At 41.2% G+C, this 26,833-nt stretch overlaps 2 protein-coding genes and 1 long non-coding RNA gene across 4 annotated transcripts in view; 2 read left to right on the top strand and 1 right to left on the bottom strand.

Moving 5' to 3' along the window:
- Positions 1-9,494, top strand: part of LOC136435555 (striatin-interacting protein 1-like) — a 42,588-nt gene extending 33,094 nt beyond the window's left edge. Inside the window, exons 12-21 of one of the 2 annotated variants that reach the window (XM_066429165.1) lie at positions 310-373; positions 570-641; positions 2,372-2,446; positions 3,770-3,867; positions 4,757-4,883; positions 6,502-6,669; positions 7,022-7,126; positions 7,466-7,670; positions 8,808-8,965; positions 9,374-9,494. In XM_066429165.1, coding sequence (XP_066285262.1) covers positions 310-373; positions 570-641; positions 2,372-2,446; positions 3,770-3,867; positions 4,757-4,883; positions 6,502-6,669; positions 7,022-7,126; positions 7,466-7,670; positions 8,808-8,965; positions 9,374-9,469 — 1,168 coding nt within the window. In that variant the 3' untranslated portion in view covers positions 9,470-9,494. Of the gene's footprint in view, positions 1-309; positions 374-569; positions 642-2,353; positions 2,447-3,769; positions 3,868-4,756; positions 4,884-6,501; positions 6,670-7,021; positions 7,127-7,465; positions 7,671-8,807; positions 8,966-9,373 lie in introns of both variants that reach the window. The other variant, XM_066429163.1, reaches the window with a different exon arrangement.
- A 48-nt stretch (positions 9,495-9,542) lies between these two features.
- LOC136435554 (uncharacterized) lies at positions 9,543-11,640 on the top strand. Its single transcript, XR_010755859.1, has 2 exons — positions 9,543-9,629; positions 9,949-11,640. It is a non-coding gene; the product is annotated as an uncharacterized lncRNA (long non-coding RNA).
- Positions 11,641-14,665: 3,025 nt separating this feature from the next.
- Positions 14,666-21,809, bottom strand: LOC136435553 (uncharacterized). The gene is made up of 4 exons (XM_066429162.1): positions 20,805-21,809; positions 20,361-20,467; positions 19,835-19,935; positions 14,666-19,524 (listed from the first exon to the last, which is right to left on the bottom strand). The coding sequence occupies exons 1-4, from the start codon at positions 21,561-21,563 to the stop codon at positions 15,962-15,964; spliced, it is 4,530 nt and encodes a 1,509-aa protein (XP_066285259.1). The 5' UTR covers positions 21,564-21,809; the 3' UTR covers positions 14,666-15,961.
- Positions 21,810-26,833: the final 5,024 nt, after the last annotated feature.

Raw genomic sequence — 26,833 nt, 5'->3', positions numbered from 1 at the left:
GAAGATATTAAGCAAATTTTCAGTATATAATGTATATAATGATAGTACATGTAGATGGATGTTTATTAATTAACTCCTTTTAAAATACTGTAATTCTTGTTTCTTTCACTGTAACTGTTTTCACGGTCACCTCTGTACCATGAACTTTTATCATCACTGCGAAAAAACCTGCTGTAATTATTCATGATTCCTTCACACATCCGTTCCGTGAAGTTAAAGTTCAGTGAAAATGTCCACCGTGAAATTTTGCTACCGTGAAGATAAAGTGAATTACAGTAAGTGCTTAAATTTCTTTTTCATCGTCCACAGAGATCCAGACACGTTAATAGGACTTCCTCAACCAATACATGAAGGAGTTAGAGTTTTAAAAAAGGTAATGCAGATTTGTCTTTTAGAACTCTGGTATGTTCATATGATTATCATTTTAAGTGTACAGAAGACTGATACTAAAGGCTTCCAAATTATGTGCTCTAATCTATATTAAAGTGAGCCTTCATAGATTGTCTTAAACCGATGGATTAGGTTGTATATCTGTAAGTTATTTATCAACAATTTGTTGTTATTTCCAGCATGTATATGTGTCGTTAGCTGAAGTTCAAATCAGGAGAGAAGAAGAAATTGCTAAGAACCCCATGACGAAGGTAAAACCCTCTTCTTTTCTTAACATGATATTTGAAAGTTGCAACACAGATTCTTTTTATAATCATATTTCATCAAGGGTTATTCTTTAAAAGAAAGTTATCTTGTTTTAATAGAGTCTGTCATGTAGTTTGTAAAACTTTCTTGATTGAGCATAATGTTGTGTTCACCAGACTGAAAAGAGCAACCAATGTTCAACTAACTATAGACAGGGTGACTGGTTTCTCTGTACCTTAAGATGTGCTTTGCTTTCTTTTGACACTATTGTTACATCATTGCCAACAAATTTGGGAGAAACAAAAATAAAAAATGTATCCATTTGAGGCAAGTTTGAAAGAAGCTAACGAAATAATGATCATTTTGGGCAACAATGTTTAAACCCAAGCAATTTTAGGTCCCGAAAATTGGATTTTGAAAGTCAATTTATTCAGTCATTTCTATACATGATTAGTTCAAACAACACTATCACAATGTATAGCGACGTCCATGATGCAAGATTTTGACGTCGGTGTGATGTGAGAACTCACTGAAAATTGTCGCCGGGGTTTTTGTAGGCTCTCAAAACTAAGGGGATCATTGTACGGCTCATTTTTGCGCTGTTTTAAAATGCTCAAAGTGTTATTAAGCAAATGTGCTTAACAGAGTTAGTAAATGTCACTACCATAAAGATTTCAGCATTTTTTTATTTTTCAATTTTTTGGGCCCTAATATTGCTTTGGTTGCCTTTAAAATTGTAAAATCAAGCAATGAAACAGAGGCAAAAGTTTCGCTGTAGCCTGGAATCCATCCTACTCTGGATTAAGTTTCCTTCTCTGATTGCTTCCCAGCAGAATAGTCTGGCGCTGGGCAAAAGACAATTGTTTGACATTTGAATATTGGTCTGAATTATGAGCGAGAGTTCACATTAGCCCCAAGTTGAATGTTCCTCTGAAATGGCATGAAAACAGACGGAAATGAAACAGGCTATTTTTATCCCTGCTACACTACTTCTGAGAAATATTCAACACCCGAACAAATTAAACAAGAAATGGTTTTAAAAAAAGCTGCCCACACAACCATTAGATAATGGTGAGGATGAAATTATGGTTGTATATGTAATGACTTGTATTGACTTCGTTACGCCCTGCCCTCCCCATCAATCGTCACATATGTAGAGTCTTGCATAAAAACCGTCACAATTTTTGCCGCCCTATCCTTTGCTGCATAATAGCTAATGGCCGCACTATTGTCCTATGTATTTCATCAGTCGAAGTAAAAATCAAACCTTCTCGGATACCGTTTAGATTGCCAATAGGAATCGGATTATAAGCAGTCTGTGCATACACATTTACCAACTATAGCCTGCCATGAGCAATTCAAATGGCGAAATGCTATCGTCTAGCCTTGCATGAAGCGCCCTCTAGCGAGGCGTAGCCTGTCTGCAGCTTGGACAAAAAGGACGGACAACTTGATATCGACCACTAGGCCAGCAACTGCATTGCGGTTGCATGGCAAAAATGTAAGAGTTAAACTTAAAACAGGGATGGGTGCCAGACTATTCTGCGACAAAACAATCAGGCGAGCGGACTGGAGCTAGTCTAGAGTCGATACCAGTCTAGTCATGATATTCCACAGCATCTGCGTCGTATACCTTTGGCTTGAGTTGGTGACGGTCTCCCCCGTAGACTTTTACGTTTTTTTCTGACATGTGTGCTTCTGTCCCCTGGGTCTGAAGTTCGACCTTGTTGCTCAGGGTGAAGGTGAGATCGTGATGACCCCCAGAGAGATCCTGTACCAGGGGATGCTGCCCAGTCTTCCACAGTACATGGTGAGTGTTATGTTAGGTGTCTCCCCTGACACAAGAATGGTAGAGGATATATGGAGTTTCTTTTAACACAACCAGGTAATCTCACCTGCTGACGTTTCGGTGTCTGTCAGACACCTTCTTCAGAGCTTCTGACTGGAGTACTGCTTCTCGCCGCTATAAGTAGCCGATGTAGGTAGCGCTTTTGCGGCGAGAACGTAATCCCAAACGTGGCTGAGCTTGTATCGCCCCTCATCTTGGTTCATCATGGGTGATGACTTCCTGATCCATACTGCCTCCTTGATCCAACGAATGCGTCTGATCGCGCCTTATAGCGGTGAGAAGCAGTACTCCAGTCAGAAGCTCTGAAGAAGGTGTCTGACAGACACCGAAAGGTCAGCAGGTGAGATTACCTGGTTGTGTTAAAAGAAACTCCATATATCCTATGTTCTACCAACCTTATGAAATTATTTTCGGTATGGTAGAGCTCAGACCCTAGGGGGGTAGATAGCCCCTGGGCTGGTGTGAGACACATTGGACGTTCAGAGAAGTGGCCCCGTGTGACCGGCACTGGAATAAAGAAATGTGCATCGTGATCTTGGGCGTTCATCTGATCGTTTTATGTGGACCTCTTACAGTGAGATCTCAATAAAGTCCTGTATTTGTACCACAAAAAACATCATAAAATACTTCATGTCAAGTTCTGTACTTACAGGTGGTAAGTGCGAGCTGTGTAAGGAAGTGCGCAGTCACATTCGCCATACAATCGCTGTACAATGGCAACTGAGGGCATTCTTCAGATTGTAGTGCATAATCTTTTTGTCACACAATATTCTGTTACCGCTACTCATACTTTTATCAAAAGTGAGCTCTTTAACTTATATCTCCTCAAATATACGTGACCAACCACAGAACATCCTATCTGAATTGAGGTTGAAAAACACTCAGGTGATGAGGCCAGGATTTGAAGCGACCCTGTGGTCTGAAATGCAAGGCATATACCACACTTTTTTTCCATTGGCTACAGCATTCTTCTAACCACTACTTTTATTCCTAAATGTACATGTACATACAATGTAAGGTTACAAGGCAGAAGCCCATCATAGTATTCATACAGTGTCACTTGAACAAGCTAAAGCCATTGATCTCTTCAGTATTGCTTAGCATAAGTATATCTATGTATAATTCAAACTGCGAAATCACGATATTATTCAAATTGAAGAAGATAATCTTTATATAACCTTGTATTTTCACAAAGTGTTCATTTCATTTTCATAATGTAATGTATGAACCATTGTTTAGTTCATCACTGACTGTTGAGATATGCTAACACCCCCCTCCCCTCAGATTGCCCTGTTGAAGATCCTACTGGCAGCCGCCCCCACCTCTAAAGCCAAGACAGACTCCATCAACATCCTGGCAGATGTGCTACCTGAAGAAATGCCGTAAGTACTTGTACCTACATACGAAGTACATTGTAGTGCTGGGTACCTAAACGTAACATCACCTGTACCTGAACCTGAACAATTCTACAAATTAAAATGTCTAATCTAGTTTCACGGTACAGTACCAGTACACAGCACTAATATGAAGTAAAATACTTGTGTTGTACTTATTGTGTTATATATATTTGTGTTGAACAACAGTCAAACCTGTCCTAGTGACCTCTTGTGCATAAGGATCACCTGGCTATTGTGGTCCCTTTTTGGTGGCCCTTATCATACTTTTTTTCCATTGACTAAAGTAGTAAGAATCCTACCAGTTGTGGCTGAGTCTACAGCGACTGTTTTTCTTGAGTGGTCAATATAGACATGTTTGACTGTATACATGTATGAATAGAACTTTGATGTTGCAATGGTTTTACAGAATGTCTCAAAAGATGGGACACAATAAGATGTTATTCTGGAATAGTTTTATGGCACAACACAATGACACAGATGTTGCAAATTGTGAAGGAAGTTGTGTCTCTACCATTCTTAACCTTTAGCATACTGAAGTAGCCATTTGGCACCCCATTCTCTATTGGTTATAGAGTTATGCAGCAGGGAGAAGGTTAAACTCGGCCCACCTGATAGGTGTAGCTTGTCATGATGTTGATATCATCAGTCAAGGTGACCAATGGCGTCTCTTCTTGTTAAAAGAGTTGTCTGTGTACTACATGCCTTCTAAAGTGTGCTGTACTTTTGATAATATACCTTTAACAGCATTTTACTTGTTCTCATTTGTAAAATGCTAACAGTACGCACTCACTGTATCTTTCAATCTTGCTCAAAACGACTCCATTGTTTATCAATTTAGAGAAGAAAAACTTATTTTATGTCCCCCCCCTCACAGAATCACGGTGTTACAGTCCATGAAACTGGGGATAGATGTGAACAGACACAAGGAGATTATCGTGAAGGCTATCTCAGCTGTCCTGCTTCTGCTGCTGAAACACTTCAAACTCAACCACGTCTACCAAGTAAGTAACAAAACTACATTAACCATAGAAGTGTCACCTGTGGCGTCGGTGTGGCGCAACGGTTGGACTCAGAACCAATAGGGCCCAGGTTCGATGCTCACCTAAACAAACTAAAACACCAGTGGACACCATTTTTTAGACTGAAGATACTATTAGGTAAATCGCTTGACAGAGATGACAATTTCGATAACTTCACAGTTGAAATTGAAGAAAACTTACAAATAGACTTCTTTTGAGATTCACATACATAAATCCTCATACAAAGATGACAATTTACCACATCAAAAGACAATTGGCTACATGTTTAACTTCCAGATGATTGACCAAACTTATTTAGGTACATGTACAGGTCCAGACCTGTACCTAAACCACTGTACCTGTACCGTACCTGTACCTGAATTTTTGTTAAGGTTCACAGCCCTAGACAGTACACTTAGTCAGGTGATATTTTCACCTGTGGGCTGTGCAGCACAGAGACAAGACGATCACACCTCCAAGACGTCAAATTAGTGCAAGTAGGCCCACGTCCGAATGAATATCTCGACATTTAGTTTGATCTCCCAGCAAACATTCCCCTCGCTGAGCTCAGCTGTTGGGCTGTACGCTCTCATTAGGTTACCACGGCGATAAGGGGCTCATCTACCCGGCTCCCCCACGAAACACGGTCTCGGCGGGATTGCCGAGAGAAGGCCAACGCTGGACGGGGATTAGTACATCAAAGTGCGGCCTCATCACGCCTTCATTATAGAAGGGTGGAAGGACTATTAAAAAGGGATGAGCCTTTCCACACTTCATCAAAGTCTTCTGTCATGTAGAAGAAGTCTGTACTTATCAAGGAGGGTGTCAATCTTCTAACGGGTTACCGTCGGCTCTTTGTAGATGTCTTGGAGAAAGTATGTTAACAAGTGATGAGTTAGCACAGTACTTTTTTTGTGGTACTGCAGAGTTATTGGAAAAGGGCAGTTGCATAGACTTCAATTTTTGTCGGAATTGTTACTGCAATCCTGCTACCATTTTGGAGAAGCCATGTAGCTATGTACACATTGTTGACAAAGTAGAACATTGTATAAACTATTATAAAAGATTCCTGTTCTCTTAAATTGCAGTATCCTGATGAAATTATTTTCGGAGGCTGGGAATGTATTTTAAAATGTTTCTGATTTCCAACAGTTTGAGTATATATCCCATGGTATATAGTTTATTTATCTCCATGAAAAATGGAGATATAGTTTTGGGTGTGTCTGTCTGTGTGTGTGTGTGTTCGTGTTTCCGCACTGCTGTAGTCAGCATAACTCAAGAACCTCTTGATGGATTACGATGATATTTGGTATGTGAGCGGGTGTTGTGAAGCCGAAAGTCAATGTCCATTTTGGGCCCCCTTGTATGTGACCTTGTTACTGCAGCAGAACTTCCATTTTTGTATCTTTTGACCTGGAGGCGCTATGGTTTTGATTTTTTGTTGGCAGATAGCTTGTGATGTCAGAAATAAGTGGTGTAGGTTTGGGCCCCCTAGCAGCTTGATCTGGAACTGCAGGGGCGTTATTGTGAAAACCCTCTAGGGAGAATAACCGAACAAAGGAACAACAGGTTTTAAAAAATGTTTCCCGTTTTTCCCCAGTTTGAGTACATGTCTCAGCACCTGGTGTTCGCCAACTGCATCCCGCTGGTTCTGAAGTTCTTCAACCAGAACATCATGTCGTACATCGCCGCCAAGAACACCATCGCCGTCATCGACTTCCCCAACTGTGTCATCGGCGAGCAGCCCGAACTCACCGCGGAAAGCCTGGTCAGCCAATCACCATTCCTCATACTGTAGATCATGGCTTTGAATTTTTTTCCCATCCCACTCATTGTTTGGGAGCACAAGTTGTTGATTTTTGTTGTTAAATCTGTTATTTTATGCTTACAAAAAAATATTTTCATCAATTTCATGTCATGAAGTTCAGAATTTTGGGACGAAAGGGTGCATTTTTTTTCCATCTCAAAGACAAATTTTCATCCCAGGATGGTAAAGTGTAAAGCGTGCAGTCGAACACAAGACGCCTTGAGGCACCAAAATTTGGAGTCTTTAGAGTTTGGTTGTAGGGAGCAGGTTAAGTATCACATCTTCATCTATGTGTTTCCTTCTGTTTCTACAGGAAGCTGGAGACAGTATCCAGTTCTGTTGGAGAAATCTGTTCTCCTGCATCAACCTCCTCAGGATCCTCAACAAACTCACCAAGTGGAAACACTCCAGGACCATGGTGGGTTCTGTATCTGTATCTATATAGCTGGTATAGCCACCATTCGGCGTAACACACCAGCTTCGCAGGAACGCAGTGTTAGTAGTAATCATAATACAGTGCTAAACTTTCTTCCAACACTAAGGTATTCACGGATCAAATTTTCAACGACCACTGTCGCCTTCTCCAGGATCAATAATGACCAATCACTGCCGAACGTAAACTCGCGAGAGTTACAGATAACTGCATATCATCTCCACTATATGTTCATTCGTGCATGACATCAAGAACTTGCATGTATCCTGCTTTGACATTTTCTTCGATTTGCTTATTTGCCCCCCTCCCCCCGTGTCTGTGCAGATGTTGGTGGTGTTTAAGTCTGCGCCCATCCTGAAGCGGGCGCTGAAGGTGAAACAGGCCATGCTGCAGCTGTACGTGCTGAAGCTGCTCAAGGTGCAGACCAAGTACCTGGGGCGGCAGTGGAGGAAGAGCAACATGAAGACCATGTCCGCCATCTACCAGCAGGTCAGGCACAGACTCAACGACGACTGGGCTTACGGCAACGGTGAGTGTGAATCACAGACTACAGTCCCGTACAAATGTCATACAGCAGGTTTATGACAGCACATTCAGGGTTCTTAGTCTCTGTGGCACAAGCGGTAACGCAACCCCGGCTTCGCCATCTGGATCTAATTTCTTGGATCCTGGGGCCCAAGTTTGATCCTAGGCTCGTCTTAGCTCAGACATGTTGTAAGGGATTGAATTCGTCATTTCGGATGGTGACATAAATCCGGGGGCCCCATGAATGAGGGAGCTTCGGGCGTAACCTCAAGCGTCAAGCGTCAAACCTCTGCACGTAAAAGAACCCAACACACTTATTGAGAAGAGTAGGGGTGATCCGGTGTGCTGAGCAAAAAATTGTGAGCCGTGGCGAAGCCGCATTGCACTACCACTAGTTACTTGAAAAGGCATCATGCTTCACCTCAATTGAGGATGACTGTTTTACCTTTACCTAGGTCAGTCATGGATGTGTCGTATGAAATGCAGCTGGTTTGTGACAGAAAAGGTTGTCCGAGATCCTTCGTTGAAAGTCCTATGCCAAACAGAAATCATTCTTTTTTCTTAACGCACCACCTCTCTATAGATGCTAAGTTTTGCCAATCGAAACAGAGGTTTACCTTTACTCTAATCGAGGAGTGTGGTAAGCTCTTAAAACGCATGAGGTGTGGCTGTCTTCACACATACATGTATGACTAGTCTAGGGTAGAAGAATCTGAAGGAGCTGTTTTCAATGTTGTGTGAAAGCTGGGGGAGGTTTGAGGTTAGAAATAACAAAGACGGTACTCAAAGGTTTTGCTAGGATAACTCAACGGTAAGAGAAAGCTTTCTTCAAGAATTGTAGAAGCATTGAATGTTTGCTTGATTCAAACTTATTCATTTGTATTAAAGTGTTTATGACACCAAAATACAACATTTTCTTATTTTCTGTACTAGGAATAGTATCATTCAATGAATATACGTTGAAAACAAAAATGTTATTTAACATTGAACTATTAGAAACCATACTTCCAGCTCTTGATTCTTTTCTGATCTTCTCACCAGGTGATTAAAAGACATAACAATGTTTATATTGATTTCAGGAAATTCTTAATTTTGATGTCATTGGTGTCTTATACACTTTAAAACCTTTCCCTTCTAACAGACATGGACGCCAGGCCGTGGGACTTCCAGGCGGAGGAGTGCGCCCTGCGTGCCAGCGTGGACAGGTTCAACCAGCGGCGGTACGGCGAGGAGCCCAGCGGGATCGAGGCGGACTTCCAGCACGTGGACAACAACCTGCTGAGCGTGCTGGGGCAGCAGGTAATAATAATTATTATGATAATTAATAATGGTTATTGCAGCCATATTGACGTACGAACATCACATCAATTAACTGAACGTCAATAATGCGGTAAACACATTAAAATTACGAAATACTAATATATCAAACATCAATGTAGTTTGAAATACAGTTGAAATTGAGTTACAAGTTTAGAGCGATCAAAAGCTATTGTTGTACTAAGTCTTGGACAAGTTGGAGTGATCGTACTATGGGTACTAAAAAGATCTCGCAGGATGGGCAAAGATAACAGAGTACACACTATATTCACATGTAGATATGCCTATCGTCTAGTAGAGTGAGGAGTTTAAGTTTGGCGATATGTGGGATACTGCTGGTATTTTGCCTTACATTGTACCTGTTACAATAAACTTTTTCTTGACTTGAAGGTGGACCTGCCAGAGGAGTTCAAGCTGGGATATGAGAAGTGGCTTCAGCGCGAGGTCTTCACCACGCAGATCGACTGGGACCAGCTGCTCTCCTGACTAGATGTGGAGACAGGGGCGGGAGGGGGGGCATAGCATAGGGGGTGTGGCCATGGGGAGGGGGGGCATAGACAAAGGTAGGAGGGGCAATGGAAATGTGGCCATTGGGTGAGGGTGTACGGACCCCCCTCAATGAGTAAAACAGTGGTTACAACACAAGGTGATAACACAAGCCACAGGCTAAGACAACACTGCATGGGGCTAGTTCAGTTCATTTCATCCTCTGTGAGGTGACACAAATGTCTCCACGGGTCCCTGTCAAGCATGACAGAGCGGAGTTCTTCATTTTTAAGACCCACAACCTCTTCGACCACAGTCTTAAGTGTCCAAGACCACGCCTACGATCTTAGGGCCATGGGAGGGGTCATAAAGGATGGACAAGTGGAGGGGGTCAATGGAATTGTGCCCGTTGTATGAGGGTGTTCTGTGAATATTTCCCGCCAGCCCCTTCAATAAGTAAACATTGGTTACAACACAAGGTTACAACACAAACCACAGGTTACAACAACCCACCCTAAGTAATCTCCAAGCAGATGTTTGGATGAAAGTTCATAACATTTTCTGACTACCCGGTTTCTATAACTGTTGGATGTCAGGTGGCTGTCAAAAGAAGCCTGGCTGTCAAAAATGCTATGGTCTTCCACTCCAACATCTGCTTGGAGATTACACCCTAAGACGTCAACCTGTAGGGACAATCAGATAAGCGTATTAACCATCCAGTCACCCTTATGATCCAAAAATGGGATTGCTAACCGTCAAACCACAGTCATGGAATACTTCAACCATAGACTTTCTATGTGGCAATACCATTACTACTGCTTAGAAAAAAAAATTGATGGAATTTCTGAAAAACCAAATTGCATTATATAAAGGGCAACACACAAGAGTTGGACTGTTCAGAAAATGAAATGTTAGAATATTTGTTTGTTCTACTGTATACAAGAACAGTAAGTTACAAATGTATGCGACTATTCGGATTCCCCTGTAATATATAACAAACCTAAGGATGTACTATTAACCTTCTTCCTGCTAGAGTTGCCTTTTGGCACCAAATTTGTATTGGGTACAGGTTTAATTAGCAGGAGAAGGTTAATTCTGTTACAATTCCTATTGTGTATAAAACAGCCACAAACATTGGTCAACATGTTCACACCACATTGCCAAACACAATGAATTGAAAACATGCCTAGTATTATTCCTTTACCTAAATCAAAACGTCTTTCAGGGATGCCAAAGAATTCATATGAACTTTACGGAATTCATACGAGTTTTACGGAATACATACGGTCCATTACTAAGAAACATAGTTGTACGAATTTTACGGAATACATATGATCCATTACTAAAGAAACATATGATCCTTACTAATTTGTTCGCCATCACGCTAGCACAGAATCTAGCTTTGTCTGGTCCTCCTAGTTGGTCTAAGCCTTCAGTAGTCTTAATTTAGTGTAGCTTGAAATATTTAGAGTTTATCCGGATGGGATACGTAATTATTAAGCTCTTAAAAGCCAAGATATCAGACGAAGAACTGGTTATCCCGTGTCTGCCATCTTGAATTTGGCAGTCATGTCATGTGACCGAACAAATAGTAAAGATCGTATGTTTCCTCGTAATGGATCGTATGAATTCCGTAAAATTCGTCTGTTTCTGCGTAATGGATTGTATGTATTCCATAAAATTCGTATGAATTCCGTAAAATTCGTATGAATTCCATAAAATTCGTATGAATTCCATAAAATTCGTATGAATACTTTGGCACCCCTGTCTTTGGTACCTTAAGAAATCGGTAGAACCAAATGAGATCTCCTTGAGCCGTGTATGCAGTGACTTGAACTTTTGGCCAAACTGCTTTAAAAGAGTTGTGAACAATTTTGTATTTATGCTAGTGTTTAAGTATATAATTTTGCCTGTGGTATCTTTGTGAATGGTGTCTCAATGTGCTTCTCCACTTTAATGTCTAGATATCTTGGATGTTTTTTATTTGTCGTGACCACCTTGGTACGGACTTCAACTGTACATAGAAATGTCGTTAGACCAATGATTTCTTTTTATATCATATTTATGTTTGCCTGTACAATATTGTATCAGGTGGCGGCGTTTTAAACTGAATGTCCAGATGTTTATATCTATCATGTTGGTTTCTTTTATTAAAATGAGGAGTGTCTAAACTATCATGTGTCATGTTTTTTGGCGACGCCTCAGGGGCGAGCCAAATTGGTATATATATTGTGTGCAGTTTGCAAGAATTCTAGTTGTTGTTGCCTATGACTGGTCCACTTTTGATCAAGTTTAGCTGAAGTGAACTTGACAGTATGATTCAGTTCAATATTGTACATTGTGGTAGCAGCACACAGTATTTCTCCGCGACCCCTGGAGTCTGTGACGTAGTGGTAAAAAAATAGTGCGCCCTAAATCTTGAACCGTATGTAAAAACGTTAATGTGAATGCCAGGGAGGCACAAACTTTACTGCATCGTAGTATGATAAGTGGGCTTTTAGATCGTTCGAATGATATTGTGAAGTTTTCCCATTTGGCGTATAGATGCGAGTGACCTTTGCAGCTGCCTGCCGAGGTGAGTCGGTTGCAGTTCCGTACAACCCCCCATGACCCCATTTAAAAGTGACCATCAAATTGTTCAGAAACTTTTTTTTTTGTTTTCAGTTATTTTGTAGATTGTACCCTGGACTTCAACATATTTGTTTGTCGCGATTTTGTACCGTACCCTACTATCCACGTCGATGTGGTCACTTTGTGGTCCTTAACTATAGAAAGCCCCATAGGCCGGAAACTGTGTTCTGCTACCTTGTATTTGTAGATAGACTTTGGCATGAGAAAGAAATAGAATGATGGGCCCTCTGCCAACCTTCTTGCAAACTGCAGATAAACATTTAAATTCCTTGAAGAAAACCATGCAGCCTTCACAGACTTGCACTGTCTAAATAATACTACCGATATACACAGCCATTGTAGAGCTGTTACATGGGAACTGCACATTGTACAGGGTTGTTAACTTGTAGGGAAGCTGCTAGGGACATTGCCATTGCCCCATGTCAAAATGGTTTAGCTAGAATACTTTGAAAAGCACTTATCTGAAAAAGCACTTATCTGAATGACGTTTTGAAACATTTTAAAGGCCTAAACCCACAAAAACATGCAAACCTATATCAAACTGTTAAACATACCATCGGACGAAGATCTAGTCATATGAAACAAATATAGGGAGTTTAGTTTTATCTTTGCCAACTGACAGACCTGTAAAGCCCCTGTTACACTTAACCGAACATGGCCTCTGACCTTCCCCCAACCATGGTTTGGAATGGTTCGGGAGCTAGGTTGGTTGGTGTTCGGTGCGGTTGGCTGGTGTGGACATTTTCAAAACATTCGGCTGTGGATGGAGGGTCTGAAATGGGTTGGCTGGGGGTTGGGAGTATGTCAGTACTGATCAGGGTGTGTTTGGGAGTCAAATTTGACTCTTATTCTAAAACTGGTCAGACAGTTTGAGTGTTCCCAACCTGGCTAGTGGTCGGGAGCCATGTTAGGCTAGCCTCCTACGGGCGTATAGATCGTCAGAAAAAGGAATAATTTATTAATGAATGAATGAATAATAATGAATGAAGACCTTTATTACATATTTCTGCCACACTTGGCTAAGTACAGGTCACAACGAAGTCAGTACATGGTGAATATCACTTTTCGTCTGCAAATGAAACCCTGGCAAATATTCTCCCTATAGCCGGCGTGGTTAGTCTGGTAGAGACTAATGTTAGGCAACGTTAAGTTAAAGTTAAAATCCTCCCACACCATAATTGATGTATAGGGCGGTGCCCATCTCCGTTTCATAGCCCTGGGGCCACACTGTGGTGCAATCACTGCAGCAGGGGGCTAGTCCACTGGCAGTGGAGTGTGTTTAACTTCCATACTGTTTCACCATTTTTATAAAGTCTTTGGTATGACTCAATGCGCCTCTTGTCCAGAGGTGCCCTACCTGGGACTAGAACCACAGTCTTTCTGGTCCAAGTAATTTGAACCAGATGTGGCAGAGTAGCAAAGGCGCAGACCACTACAGTTAGGCAACGTGCACTAGTGTAAAGCTCTTCATCGATCTTCTCTGAGCCGAGGTCTATCATTAGAAATTCCGCTAGGGGGCGTCCTTTTACAATGGTAGAAAAACGGGGCCAACTTGAGAGGTGAATTCACTGCTATTTTGGAACGTTGCCAACGTAATTTCCGCACCTGAACTGACAAAATGAATTCTTGACAGACCGAAGGGAAAGTGTCCTGCTTGGAGGGGGCCGGGAAAGGATGAGACAATAAAATTGAAAAAGAAACTTAGCTTCTGCGATGCTTTGCCGGTTGGGATGAATGAATGAATGAATGAATGAATGAATGAATGAATGAATGGAAGTGGCAAACAACAAAACGCAGCATGACAGAAAACAAGTTTATGTTCAAAGTTCTGTCGTATATGACTAATAAAACGGTGTCATTAACAGCTTATAAGGGTGTTTCTCTTTCAGGGCAAGAAAGGCAGAGAGTAAGATTGTGTTTACTGAAAGTTTATTGCAAGTTCTTGCCCGTGGGGTAATTGCAGTTACATGTAACATGGAAGGACGGTCGACAGAACAGACAACAATATAATATGTGACTATTCTAGTCTAAATACTAGTCTATATAACGCAAACTCCAGCTGCCCGGGGGTTTCTGTCCCCTCCCTTCGAGGCGGTTACAGGGCGGCGAGCGGTCACAGGAGGCTTGATTGAAATCAGGCTATTTAAATACTAACGTCATATTTTACTTTGTTCCTGATTCTGAGCCTTGAAAGGGAGAAACAAAGAAAATCTGCTGTACTCCCCCGACAGCGAAGAATATGCACCTTGTGATTATGTGTCATGCGTCCTTCGTGATACCACAAGATCCCCAGTTTCATCTCCGATCCTATGTCAATAGTGATGAGTCCTTGCAAATAGGATTTTGCAAAATGATTAAGTTGTCTGGGACACCGAAGTGACTAGTAAATCACCACATATCACCCTCTCTCCGACTGTGCATATTCGTTGGGTGGAACATTCTAAAGGTCACGGAATTATACTAAAAGCACTGGTAATGATATCAACGGTTAAGTGTAAACCATTCGATAGCTATGCCAACTACGTAGAAGTTCCAAATACACAGTTAAGTCATTTGCTCACCAAAGACAGCTCACAAGTTTGTTTTATTAACTCGATAGACGATAATACATGCTTGCGAAAGTGGTAACTTACAATGAGCTATACGATACTAAAAATGAGTGAGTTCTCATATCGCAACGACGTCATATTTTTGCATCATGGATATCGCTAGACATTGTGATAGTGTTGTTTGAACTAATCATGTATAAAATGACTAAACAAATTGGCTTTAAAAATCCAATTATCAGGCCCTAATATTGCTTTGGTTTCCTGTAAAGTTTAAGGTTTCCTTTATTTTGGCGTAACACACCAGCTTCACAGGCACGCAGCGCGGCAGCAGCTGGTTATATTACATCGAATGACCTGTTACGTCTAACCTACGCATATCTAACGTTAACGTACTGCATGCATTGTTTAAAGCTGTCTAATGAGAATGCTTCTACGGTCTGATGGCAACGAGGTCCACTTTATGATCGTTCTCGGAATTTGTGAACACATCAATCCTAGGTTGATATTCAAGTCTGATACTTAAAGGCATGACTATTTCTTGTCCTTTTCTTAGCTACTTATTAGTCGGTAGGTCCACCAGTTTATTAGTCATTTTGTAAATCATGCATAGTCTGGACATTTTCCTTCTCTCTTCGAGTGACATCCACTGCAGATCTGTTTTTATTTTGATGACACTAGCACCCGTCATAGTTGTTCGTGCAGAATCTGGCTGCTTGGTTCTGTACCCTCTCCAATTTATCTTTGCCTCTCTTAGTATATGAATCCCATACTGTTGCGGCGAATTCTAGGTTTGGTCTTACTAGCGACGTGTACACAAGTGATTTTACCTTTGATGGGCATGCCCATAAGTTACGTTTGATCACTCCCAACGTCATAATTGACATGGTAAGCGTGCTAATCACCATTTAACACGTGTACGATACCTGACGTTGTTTTGTTTAGTCATTTTTGAGACGTACACCATGGCAGACGAGTAGGTCATAAAACAAAGTGCAAAAAAAGAAATATGGTACCATTGAAATTAGCAACATATTCATAACTCGAAATGTTAACGTTACATACAGTATGGTTTCAAATACAAGAAGTTGAAGTTGTTCTTTTTATTATGTATGGGATCTATGCGTCTGGTATCAGTAAAGTATCGAAAACAATATTTGGAGTATACAATGAACATTGTTTTTCATTTCATTTAGTTCCTGATCGTAATGCATAATTCACATATAAAAGATAGGTTGTCACATTTTCACCATTCAAGAAAAAATTCTCATCCACAACTCAATCTTTAAAAAGTTCCTCTAGAGTTACAAATGGCCTAAGGCTTTAGGGGCCTCTGCATACTTTGTGATTGTTGCTTGAACTCCATCGCTCTTTGATAATCACCAATTTTGGTCCATGCTAATTGCAGTTTGTAAAGTGTCTTGGCTACGTCCGGATGCGCCGTGTTGTCTCCATAGATTGTTTTCATCATCGTTAGTAACCGTTCGTAGTAGCTGATTGCTTTCTTGTGATCACCGAGTTTACCCCAAGACGACCCAAGGTTAATTAGTGACTCGGTAGTGTGCGGGTGCGCTGTTTTATCTCCATAAATAGTGTTGCATATCGAAAGTGACTGTTCGTAGTAGCTGATTGCTTTCTTGTGATTACCGAGTTCACTCCAAGATGACCCAAGGTTAATTAGTGACTTGGCAGTGTGCGGGTGCGCTGTGTTATCTCCATAGATAGTTTTCCTCATCGTTAGTGACTGTTCGTAGTAGCTGATTGCTTTTTTGTGATCACCGAGTTTACTCCAAGATGATCCAATGTTGCTTAGTGCCCTGGCAATGTCCGGATGTACCGTGTTGTCTCCATAGATAGTTTTCATCATCGTTAGTGACTGTTCGTAGTAGCTGATTGCTTTCTTGTGATCACTGAGTTGACCCCAAGACGATCCAATGTTGTTCAGTGACTTGGCAGTGTCCGGGTGCGCTGTTTTATCTCCATAGGTAGTGTTCCATATCGATAGTGACTGTTCATAATAGCTGATTGCTTTCTTGTCATCGCCGAGTTGACTCCAAGACCGTCCAAGATTGTTCAGTGACGCGGCAATGTCCGGATGTGCCGTGTTGTTTCCATAGATAGTTTTCGTCATCGACAGTGACTGTTCGTAGAAGCTGATTGCTTTATTGTGATCACCGAGTTGGTCCCAAGACGATCCAATGTTGTTTAGTGACCCGGCTATGTGCGGGTGCGCCGTGTTGTCTCTATAGGTACTGTTCCATATCGATAGTGACTGTTCAAAGTAGCTGATTGCTTTCTTGTGATCACCGAGATCCGTCCAAGATAATCCAAGATTGTTTAGTGACGTGGCAACATCCGGGTGTGCCGTGTTGTATCCATAGATAGTTTTCTTCATCGTTAAAGACTGTTCGTGGTAGCTGATTGCTTTCTTGTGATTACCGAGGTCATTCCAAGACGATCCCAGGTTGTTTAGTGACGCAGCAATGTCCGGATGTTCCGTGTTGTCTCCATAGATGACTTTTCGTATCGTTAATGACTGTTCGTAGTAGCTGATTGCTTTCTTGTGATTACTGAGATTACTCCAAGACAATCCCAGGTTGTTTAGTGACCCGGCAACATCCGGGTGTGCCGTGCTGTCTCCATAGATAGTTTTCTTCATCGACAGTGACTGTTCGTAGAAGCTGATTGCTTTCTTGTGCTCACCTAGGCGACTCCATGACGATCCTAAATTGTTCAGTGACTTGGCAACATCCGGGTGTGCCGTGTTGTATCCATAGATAGTTTTCTTCATCGTTAGTGACTGTTCGTGGTAGCTGATTGCTTTCTTGTGAACACCGAGACCATTCCAAGACGATCCAAGATTGTTCAGTGACGCAGCAATGTCCGGATGTGCCGTGTTGTATCCATAGATAGTTTTCTTCATCGTTAGTGACTGTTCGTAGTAGCTGATTGCTTTCTTGTGAATACCGAGACCATTCCAAGACGATCCAAGATTGTTCAGTGACGCAGCAATGTCCGGATGTTCCGTGTTGTTTCCATAGATAGTTTTCGTCATCGACAGTGACTGTTCGTAGAAGCTGATTGCTTGATTGTGATCACCGAGATTACTCCAAGACCATCCAAGGTTGTTTAGTGACACGGCAGTCGCCGGATTTGCCGTGTTGTCATCATAGATATTTTTACACACTCTGAGTGCCTCTTCATGCATACTAATTCCTGTTTTACAATCATCAAAGAAGGCCCAGAGGGTTCCCAACATGTGAAGAATTTCCACACGTTTAATATTATCGCTACCGACATCTTTTAATGCTGCTTCCAGATGGAGTTTGGCGCTATTAAACAAAAATAGATGTATAGATATTCGACCTCTACATTCATGGGAGGTATCTAAGATTGTTGTTTTCAATACTTTATTCTGTTGGACCTGCAAACTCTCCGGTATACATTTCTTCAAAGGGATTGCCCTGCAGTAGTATCTAAAAAGAACTTGAATGTTTGGAACGTGGAATATTGAACTCAGGGTAGTATCAGATACCTCCTGCGGTTTTGACTGGTATTTCATTTGAATAAGAGGGGACATAGTGTCTCGCTGCCCCCCGTTGGCCAGGTATGTTCTCAACCGGAGCTCTGCCGAGATGCTGGTCAGTACTGTAAGGTGAGAGGCATTCTCTTCATTGATCTTTCCCGTTTCCTTTAATTCATCTATCATATCCCACGTGCTAGCGAAGATGATCTGACAGCACAGAGCTAGTATCTCAATTGCTATGCCTGGGAAACGGTAGATGTCTTTCTTTACATTTAACAGCTGTCCGGTAGGCTCGAGGGTGTCAAACTGCTCCCTGCTCTCCCACAACATTTGCGTAGCAGACAGACGGGACCGAAAACACGAGAGAAGATCGCCCGTGATGATTCCCTTGAGTTTTGTCACATACTCGGTCACGAGGGCCTCTTCCCCTGTGAGGAAAACAACTCGTCTGAGGATGTCTGACAGGTGATACCCTTCAGCCACAGAAACGTCTAGCCGCTGAAACTTCGCCATTTCGGCAGGGGTCTGGATAAGGCTGACGGGAGGTTTGGTCTTCGTCTGGTCTCTTCCAAATGGAGTCTTACTAGCCCATGGCATGAAACCGTCGAAGGCAAATCCACGCGGTGTGATGGAGTCGAAGAACCAGTCATTCTCTGGAAAATCGTTCAATGACGGAATTGCCATTGATGGGAGAATTGTCTCTCCGAGGTTGATGACTTTCAAGTGGAGGTAGTGTGTGAGGTTGAGGAAGTACCGCCGTGTGACGTCATTGTCTTTCCCATCCTCAATCAGAATGGCGAACTCCAGGTCAGAGTAGGGTGTGACCAGTTCTGTTGCCTGTGAGCCTAACCCGATGAAAGCGTACTTACATGGATGAGGACCGAGAGTGGTAATGCATTCACCAACAAGGTCCTCAATAAACATCTGCCTATCCTTGGCGATGTTCTTGAATAAAGCCTTGACTGCTTCAGCTCGATCCGCCTCGACTGTTATCATGACTGGATCATCCTCGTCGTATTGGTACGGGTTGTGTTGCTCATTAATGACGTCTAGTTGTGACTTGGCGCGCGTACGCATCTCTTGCAATCGCTTCTGATGACGTATGGTCGAATCAGAAGGAACAGGTTTTATTTCCACATTTGCCGTGTAACGGAGAAACCATTGCTCTATCTCCTCCAGTTTTTTCGTCACACTGTGTTTGTTTCTGTCTGTTCTAGCCATGGCTGCGTTGTACAGAGCTGCTGCCTGTGTGAATTTCCTACCTTCTTTTGTTCTCTTGCCACGCTGGACGTAGACGTCACCCAGTCTGCAGAGACATTCAGCCTCTTTACATCGATCAGGTTTGTTAGGATCTGTATGCACATGAAATGTATATGAGGTTGTTAAGCGGACACTCAGAGCTCTTACTTTCAAAGGCTACATAAATCAGGCTCCACAATTTTGAAAAAAAATTATTTGTAGATTGTGAATTATTTTACAAGCAAATATGTTATATTGGTTAGGACGAATATTTGATGAATAAAGAAATGCTAGTATTGTATTGCTCAGATGACAAGATTTTTCTAAATTTGCTGTAAGGACGCCATGTCGATTTTCTTGTAATGAAAAAAAAGCATATTGAACAGGGCTCTGGGCAAGAGAAATAACAATGAAACAACGTACTGTGAACCAGTCTCAGAGCAGACGCAAAGTCCTGTTCTGCCACGTCCAGTTTTCCATCAGTCAGTGCGTGGCCCCCTGTAGTCAGGTACTGCTTATAAGTCCTGAACGGGAGAGGACATTATATGTCTCATCAACGATTTTGGGGTTGTAACAATATACTTGATACTATTTATACGTATACATAACAATATACCTCAAATATTATAGTCTTAGCGCATACTGGTGGTTTGGCTCAACTAATCCGAACCACTCGTGAAAAAGAGACCATTTTTAGAAATGTGTATTGGAGTATAGTGGGCAAGAAAAAAATACGAAAGAAATCGGTACGTGTCTTAATCGCGACGAAGCTATTTTACGATGTACCTAGGAAATAGCAAATCATTTTATCATTCATATGTTTTAAAAGATTGAAACGTTCCGTCCCGAATCAATGGACTTTTTGTTTTCTTCCCGTCCAGCATTTACGTAAACTTCATCTGTTAACGCTATCGACAAAGCAAACATTTAATACCACTCCTGTGCTTACATAGACGGTTGACCCTTTGAGGCACCGGTGACATCAGTGTTGGGTGACGTCATCGGAAAGTCCCGTAGCACGTGACCCTTTCGTTGTTGCGCTCTGTGCTTTGGAGGCTTCAACAGACAGAAACAGCATAACATTCTGTCTTTGTTTATAGCAAAACATGTGACAAAAGACTAGCGTATCCTTCAACACATTGCTTTAGTTTCCTGGGTTTAGTCTGGCACAAACAAATGTTGTACCTCTGAGTTTTTTACGTAGGATTTATTGTAATCATGATGATAGCATAAACAGAATACTTCTGCTGAATAAATGACTGCCATTACAACATTGGATCACATATAAGGTATATCATCTTGAAGTTTATATATTCACGATGTGATGCTCTTTTTGAGCAACTGAACACTCCCTGTTTGTTTTCATCAAATACCATACAATGAAAACGATTACCTTCGTTTCTTGCCTGATTCTTGCCGTGTACAATAAGCGGTGAATGAGTGCGACTGTCCCCTGAATCCTCTCGCACCGTGCCAGTGCAGTGTTGTACAGAGCAGTCGCCTTAGTCAAACATGGCGCGTCTCTGGTTTCTGTTCCTCTTTTCAGGTACACGTCACCGAGACTCTTAATCGATTCTGTTTCTAACATATTGTCATCCTTTACGATCCCTTCTACCACTAACCTGGTATATTCAATCAGTAAAGTCTCCTTGTTGCCACCAACAGTCATTCTTCGGTCCAGGATTTCGAACTTCTCTACTACTTTAGCGAGCGATGACATTTTCTTGTCGCTAGTGAGTGGCTCATAACTACTTGAAGCTGTAAATCGCTTCCCTAACCTTAGTTTCTCTGCATAGTGGTAGCGATATTCTAGACTTTCTCCCACATCTGCGTTCTCAGACCGGAGCAGTGCAGTCCTGTATAAAACCATGGCCCTATCGTACTTCTCTGTGTTGTTGTCCAATTGTCCCTTTTCCAAATTCACGTCGCCCAGACTTTTGAGCACCTCCACTTCCGCATACCTGTCCATGTCCGCCATGGCGTCCAGCAGGGCACGGAGGTAGTCTGTCTCCGTACGCACTATTCCGAGTCTCTTACTCTTGGCGTCCACTGCGCGAAGTTTCTGACAGACTCGCAACATTTTGGGTACTGGATGATTCCACAATGAAGACCTTACTGAGACCGTGAAACCGTTACGGTAGCACTCAGACATTCACACTGGCAGCGCCATTGAGAAAACAGCCACAGTGGTCGCTGTTGACGTGGCCTGAGTGTAATCCTGTTTCAGTTCCAGGCTCTACCTGAGGTTTCATCCTGTTTCAGTTCCAGGCTCTACCGTCATCCTGTTTCAGTTTCAGTTTCAGAGTCTGGAACTGAAACAGGATGACACTCAGGCTACTGTTGACGGTGCACACCCCTATTCTTCCGCAACCTGGGTAAGTGCACGGTAAAAATATGACGAAAGGTTGTTGGGGGTCCTGGGTTGATTTCATATCGCTCATAATCTGTTGCAAAATGACATTAAATGCTAACATAGTTGAAAAAGGCTATCGATGTTGTAAAAGAAGTGGTGTGTTTTGCGTGAAAACTGAGTTTGGCCTCCGCGTTGAAAGTGATGCGCCCCTTTGCCTCAGGGTGAACTACCCTCCAAGCAGAGGTTGGTGGGGAAGATTTCTCATCATAGACATCATATGCCCCGATTTCTTTCCGCCGGTTAGTGGGTCCGGCGGTATTGGAAAGAAATCTGGGTATATAATCACAATCAAACAGTCACAAATTTTACTCCCCCACCAACCAGCTACCTCCAGCTCTGCCTTAAGAGTAGGTTCAACCTGTGCGGTATTGTGTAACTGAGTTTTAACGGTGTGAACTATCTTTAAAATGACAACGTAAATGTACCGAAAATATCATCATTGGTGACGATAGAAATAAGAGACCATTTATTCTTTGAGAGGTTTTCATTTCCTTGTTGATTATGTAAATGATGTCCAAACATATATATAATTTATGTCTGATGATTTACAGATTTGTCGAACCTAACTGTGTGAAGTTTTTTTATATCCCACCATTTTCACTATGGGTATTATACAACCTTCTCATCAATGCAAATTAGGTCATGACTTACACTATGTATGTCAATGAATGTTACTCTCGAACCAAGTTACATATGTAAATTAGATGCGCATCGAGTTTCAGTCATTTAACAGAATTCAAATATAGATTTGCCCTTGTTGATTATCCACTAGGCAAATATTTTTTTCGCAATTTTAAGTTTTAGTTCCGTGATGTTGCTTTATCTTCAACTGTTACTATTATTGAATTTCCCATGTGTTGGGTGCCAGGCAACATGACAGTGGGGACTCCTAGCGGCTAAAATAATAATTTCAAGTCAACACTGCGTGAATGTGACATTTCTGCTGCACTCATCCTCGGCCTGTGTCCAAGTAGACGTTGTTAAGCACCTGATCCTCGAGCAAAATCTATGTGCTGTACAGGCCAATTCGAATTCGTTACTGTATCAATCCCCTCAGATTAATTAAGCTGTGACTTGTTGTGTGGATGACCTTTTGCTGCAATACTGACAATGATTTATAGAGGTCTCTCATCCATGAAGGAATAGATGTTTCGCGGGTCGCTCACAATACAAATAGGTTCCGATGAGTATGGTCCCAACTTTGAAAAAATGCATGGAAAACGACACCATAGATACACCATTCTTACATAATTTCAAAGTACAGTCCCATATATTGTAAACAACACATTTATTTCACACATCCCTTGCTGCCTTCATAGCGGACTGTTTCTGTAATCACCCATGATATCAATATCCAATTACATCTCTTTCCGGGCTCAACGGCATTAATCAATCTTCCTTTTTTTAAATATAGATTAATTGCACTGACGTATTTTATAGTAACAATGGGAGTCAATTGCAAGACCTATCAGCTGGTCGTTCATTGCTTTTACCATGATATCACATTATAGAAGTAGTTTGTTGAATCTCTCCAGACGCAGTGGTTTGAACGGAGAATTATGTTGTTTTTTTTTATTTATTCCGCGAGAGAAAGTAGTCCGCTCCAAGAGCTCTGGGTGGCTTTATTTTTCTGGTGCCTCGTGGTAACAGGGTGAATTTACAATGAATCACCCCACCCCCTTGTTAATTACAATATTCCTGTTTCTGCTTATTCACAATGTCAAGGTGTCATAATGGTGACACATCACCAAGTTCCAGGAAACAGCATATTTAACAAGCAAAAAAAGCCTGCTAAGGGCCCGTCGACTTTTCATATGAATTACGTTTTTAATTTTTGTTTTTGTTTTAGGTAAAGTTTGCGAGGGAAATGTTGTTTTCTCCTTTGACCGACCCTTGTGTATCGAACCAAAGAAATGACTTCGACAAACTAAACCAAAAGAATACGGAACTCATACGGACATGGATATACGAAAGCGAAAAAGAGAACATGAAAATAGTTGCTTAGAACAATTAGAAAATCTCCAAGAAAACAACCCCACTGCGTTTTGGAATTTACTAAACGAATTAAAAAGGGCCAATGCCACACCACAAGAAGATATACCAAGCGACACATGGATGGAGCATTTTAGAGCCCTCCATGATAAATCAAGACAGCAGCGCCAAGCCTTCGACCCTGCCTTTGAAAAAGATATTTTATGCAAATTAAAGAAATTGCAGAAAGGTGAAACAAAAATGGGTCCACTAGATGACCCAATCACTGAATTACAAATAAACAATGCTATACATTCTTTAAAGAACAAAAAGGCAAGTGGAGAAGACATGGTCATTAATGAAATGATTAAAGCAGGAAAAACAATCTTATTGGCATCATTAGTTAAATTATTCAATCGGATACTGTCAGCAGGAACCTTCCCAAAAGAATGGTCAAAAAGCTATATCGTCCCCATTTTTAAATCGGGTAGAAAGGACGAGATCAACAACTATCGGGGAATCTCGATATCAAGCTGCCTGGGCAAATTATTTACATCGATATTGAACAAAAGACTATCAGCCTTCCTAGAAGAGAATGGCATCATAAAACCAAACCAAACAGGCTTCCGAAAAAACTACAGAACATCAGACAACATTTTCATACTTAAAACCTTGATTTCAAAATATTGTCAATCGGGCAAACGTTTGTATGCTTGCTTTGTCGATCTGTCCAAAGCTTTTGACTCAATCTGGCATGAAGGCTTACTTTTCAAACTCCTTTCGAAAGGCATATCAGGCAATGTGTTCAATATTATCCAAAGTCTTTACAACCAGTCTGAAGCACGCGTTAAAACAAGTGGGGGCCTAACAGAAAGCTTCCCTGTCCAGATCGGTGTCCGACAAGGATGCGTTTTGAGTCCCACTTTATTTAACCTTTATATCAGCGATCTTGTTAACGATCTAAACATGACAGACAAAGACGCCCCATTATTACACCACTCAAAAGTAACAAGCTTGCTATATGCCGACGACATAGTCTTGCTGTCCGAAAGTCAACAAGGACTGCAAAACGCAATAAACACCCTTGGAAGGTATTGCCAAAAGTGGAAACTTACCGTAAATCTAACTAAAACAAAGATAATTGTATTCAACAAAAAAGGACACAACTTCTCAAAACTTAGCTTCCAGTTATTCCCCAAAAGCATCGATGTAGTTTCTTCTTATTCATACTTAGGTGTTGTCTTCACAGCCGGGTGTAATTTTAACACAGCGATGAAAGCACTTCAAAAGAAGGCTCTACGAGCGCTGTTTAGTATCAAATGTACTCTTGGAGACACAAGGGCTCCAATATCAGTCTACTTTAAGTTATTTGATCAATGTATAGCTCCTATATTATTATATGGAGCAGAAACGTGGTGTAATAGCAAATTGAATGATAACTCTCCGCTTGAACAATCTCACTTGAAATTTTGTAAACATATCCTAGGAGTAAGAAGAAACGCTAGTAATTATGCCAGTAGAGCTGAACTTGGTCGCTTTCCCTTATGGATTGAAGCGTGTTGTAGGATGTATAGTTACTATTATAGATTGGTTCGGAATGTTCCTATTGAAAGTCTTCAGTATGAGGCTTACATTGTACAAAAAGACCTTGTAAGTAGTAAAATACCCTGTTGGTTGTGGAACATGAAGACAGTTTTAGAGGAATCTGGCTATGTCTGCCTTTTTACACACGATTATATCAACAAACCCTTCCACCTTCATGAACTAAGACAAAGATTGAAAGATATATTTATCCAAAAATTCAACTCAGCATTAAAAACAAAGGGACGAGAAGGAAATCAAGGCAACAAGTTAAGGACATACAAAACATTCAAAGAGATATATGACAAAGAACCATACCTAAATATTCCAAATTTCAAAAATCGCAGAGCAATGTGTAAACTTCGTATCAGTGACCATCCATTACATATAGAATCTGGCAGGCATAGCCGTACCCCTCTACACGACAGAATATGTAAATTTTGTAATAACTCTTGTATTGAAGATGAAATGCATTTCTTACTAGACTGTGTATTGTATGAAGAAGAACGTCAGTCACTGTTCAAATTAATTCAGCTTGACAAGAGATGTAAAACAATATCAAAGCAAATACTTTTAGACACTTGATGTCATGCAAAGATGTTAATGTGATGAACGAAGTATGTAATTATGTAGCCATATGTTTTAAAAAGAGAGAAGAAGCCACTAGAACCTAGATATACAGTAGGACATTTAGAATAGTGCTTAGTAGTATATTTAGACGTTAACGTCATTTTTATATTCTCTCAATTACCCTATGTATGGCCCCTGTGGCCCTATGTGCATTTATCCCCCCGGGGAACGAACATGCAATAAAGATTATTACTAAAAGCACTGATAACGCTATCAAAGGTTAATATGTAAACCATTAAATGATTATGCCAACTACGTAGTACTTACAAACACACAGTTAAGTCATTTAATTCACACAAGGCAGCTCACAAGTTTGAAACTCTGTTTTATTAAGACGATACTACATGTTTGCGAAAGTGGTAACTTATGATGAGCTTTATGATACTAAGGAGGATAAAGAAAATACGTAACATTTGCTCCTTGCTTACAACTTAGTACCAAAAGTGTCATATACATGTTGGTGATTCTTTCAACTTCAAATACACTTCACATTGTTTCAACTACTTGGCTTGAGACACTTCACTCCAACTCAGTCTCTCCCATCCATCTCACACAGTTCTCACTTTTAAGCAAAATTAGGGCCCAAAAATGGAAATAGAAAAATCTTCATGGTAGTGATATTTACTAACACTGTTTAGCTCATTTGCGTAATACCTACACTTTGAGCATTTTAAAACCGCGCAAACCTACAAAAACCCTGGCAACGATTTTCAGTGAGTTCTCACATCACAACAACGTCATAGTTTTACATCATGGATGTTGCTTCAATCAATCACGTATACAAATGACTAAATAGATTGACTTTCAAAATCCAATTTTCAGGCCCT

Source organism: Branchiostoma lanceolatum, chromosome 5 (assembly GCF_035083965.1).
Source record: "Branchiostoma lanceolatum isolate klBraLanc5 chromosome 5, klBraLanc5.hap2, whole genome shotgun sequence".
NCBI lineage: Eukaryota > Metazoa > Chordata > Leptocardii > Amphioxiformes > Branchiostomatidae > Branchiostoma > Branchiostoma lanceolatum.
The sequence above is the reverse complement of the archived record's forward strand: the minus strand, read 5'-3'. Positions and strand labels throughout refer to the sequence as shown.

Excerpts from the sequence above, each read along its gene's own strand:
- LOC136435553 (XM_066429162.1), bottom strand. The coding sequence starts at position 21,563 with ATGTCTGAGTGCTACCGTAACGGTTTCACGGTCTCAGTAAGGTCTTCA. Across the intron at positions 19,936-20,360 it reads TCAAAGGGTCAACCGTCTAT|GACTTATAAGCAGTACCTGA; the intron begins GTAAGCACAGGA and ends TCTCCCGTTCAG. Across the intron at positions 19,525-19,834 it reads TGCTCTGAGACTGGTTCACA|ATCCTAACAAACCTGATCGA; the intron begins GTACGTTGTTTC and ends ATGTGCATACAG.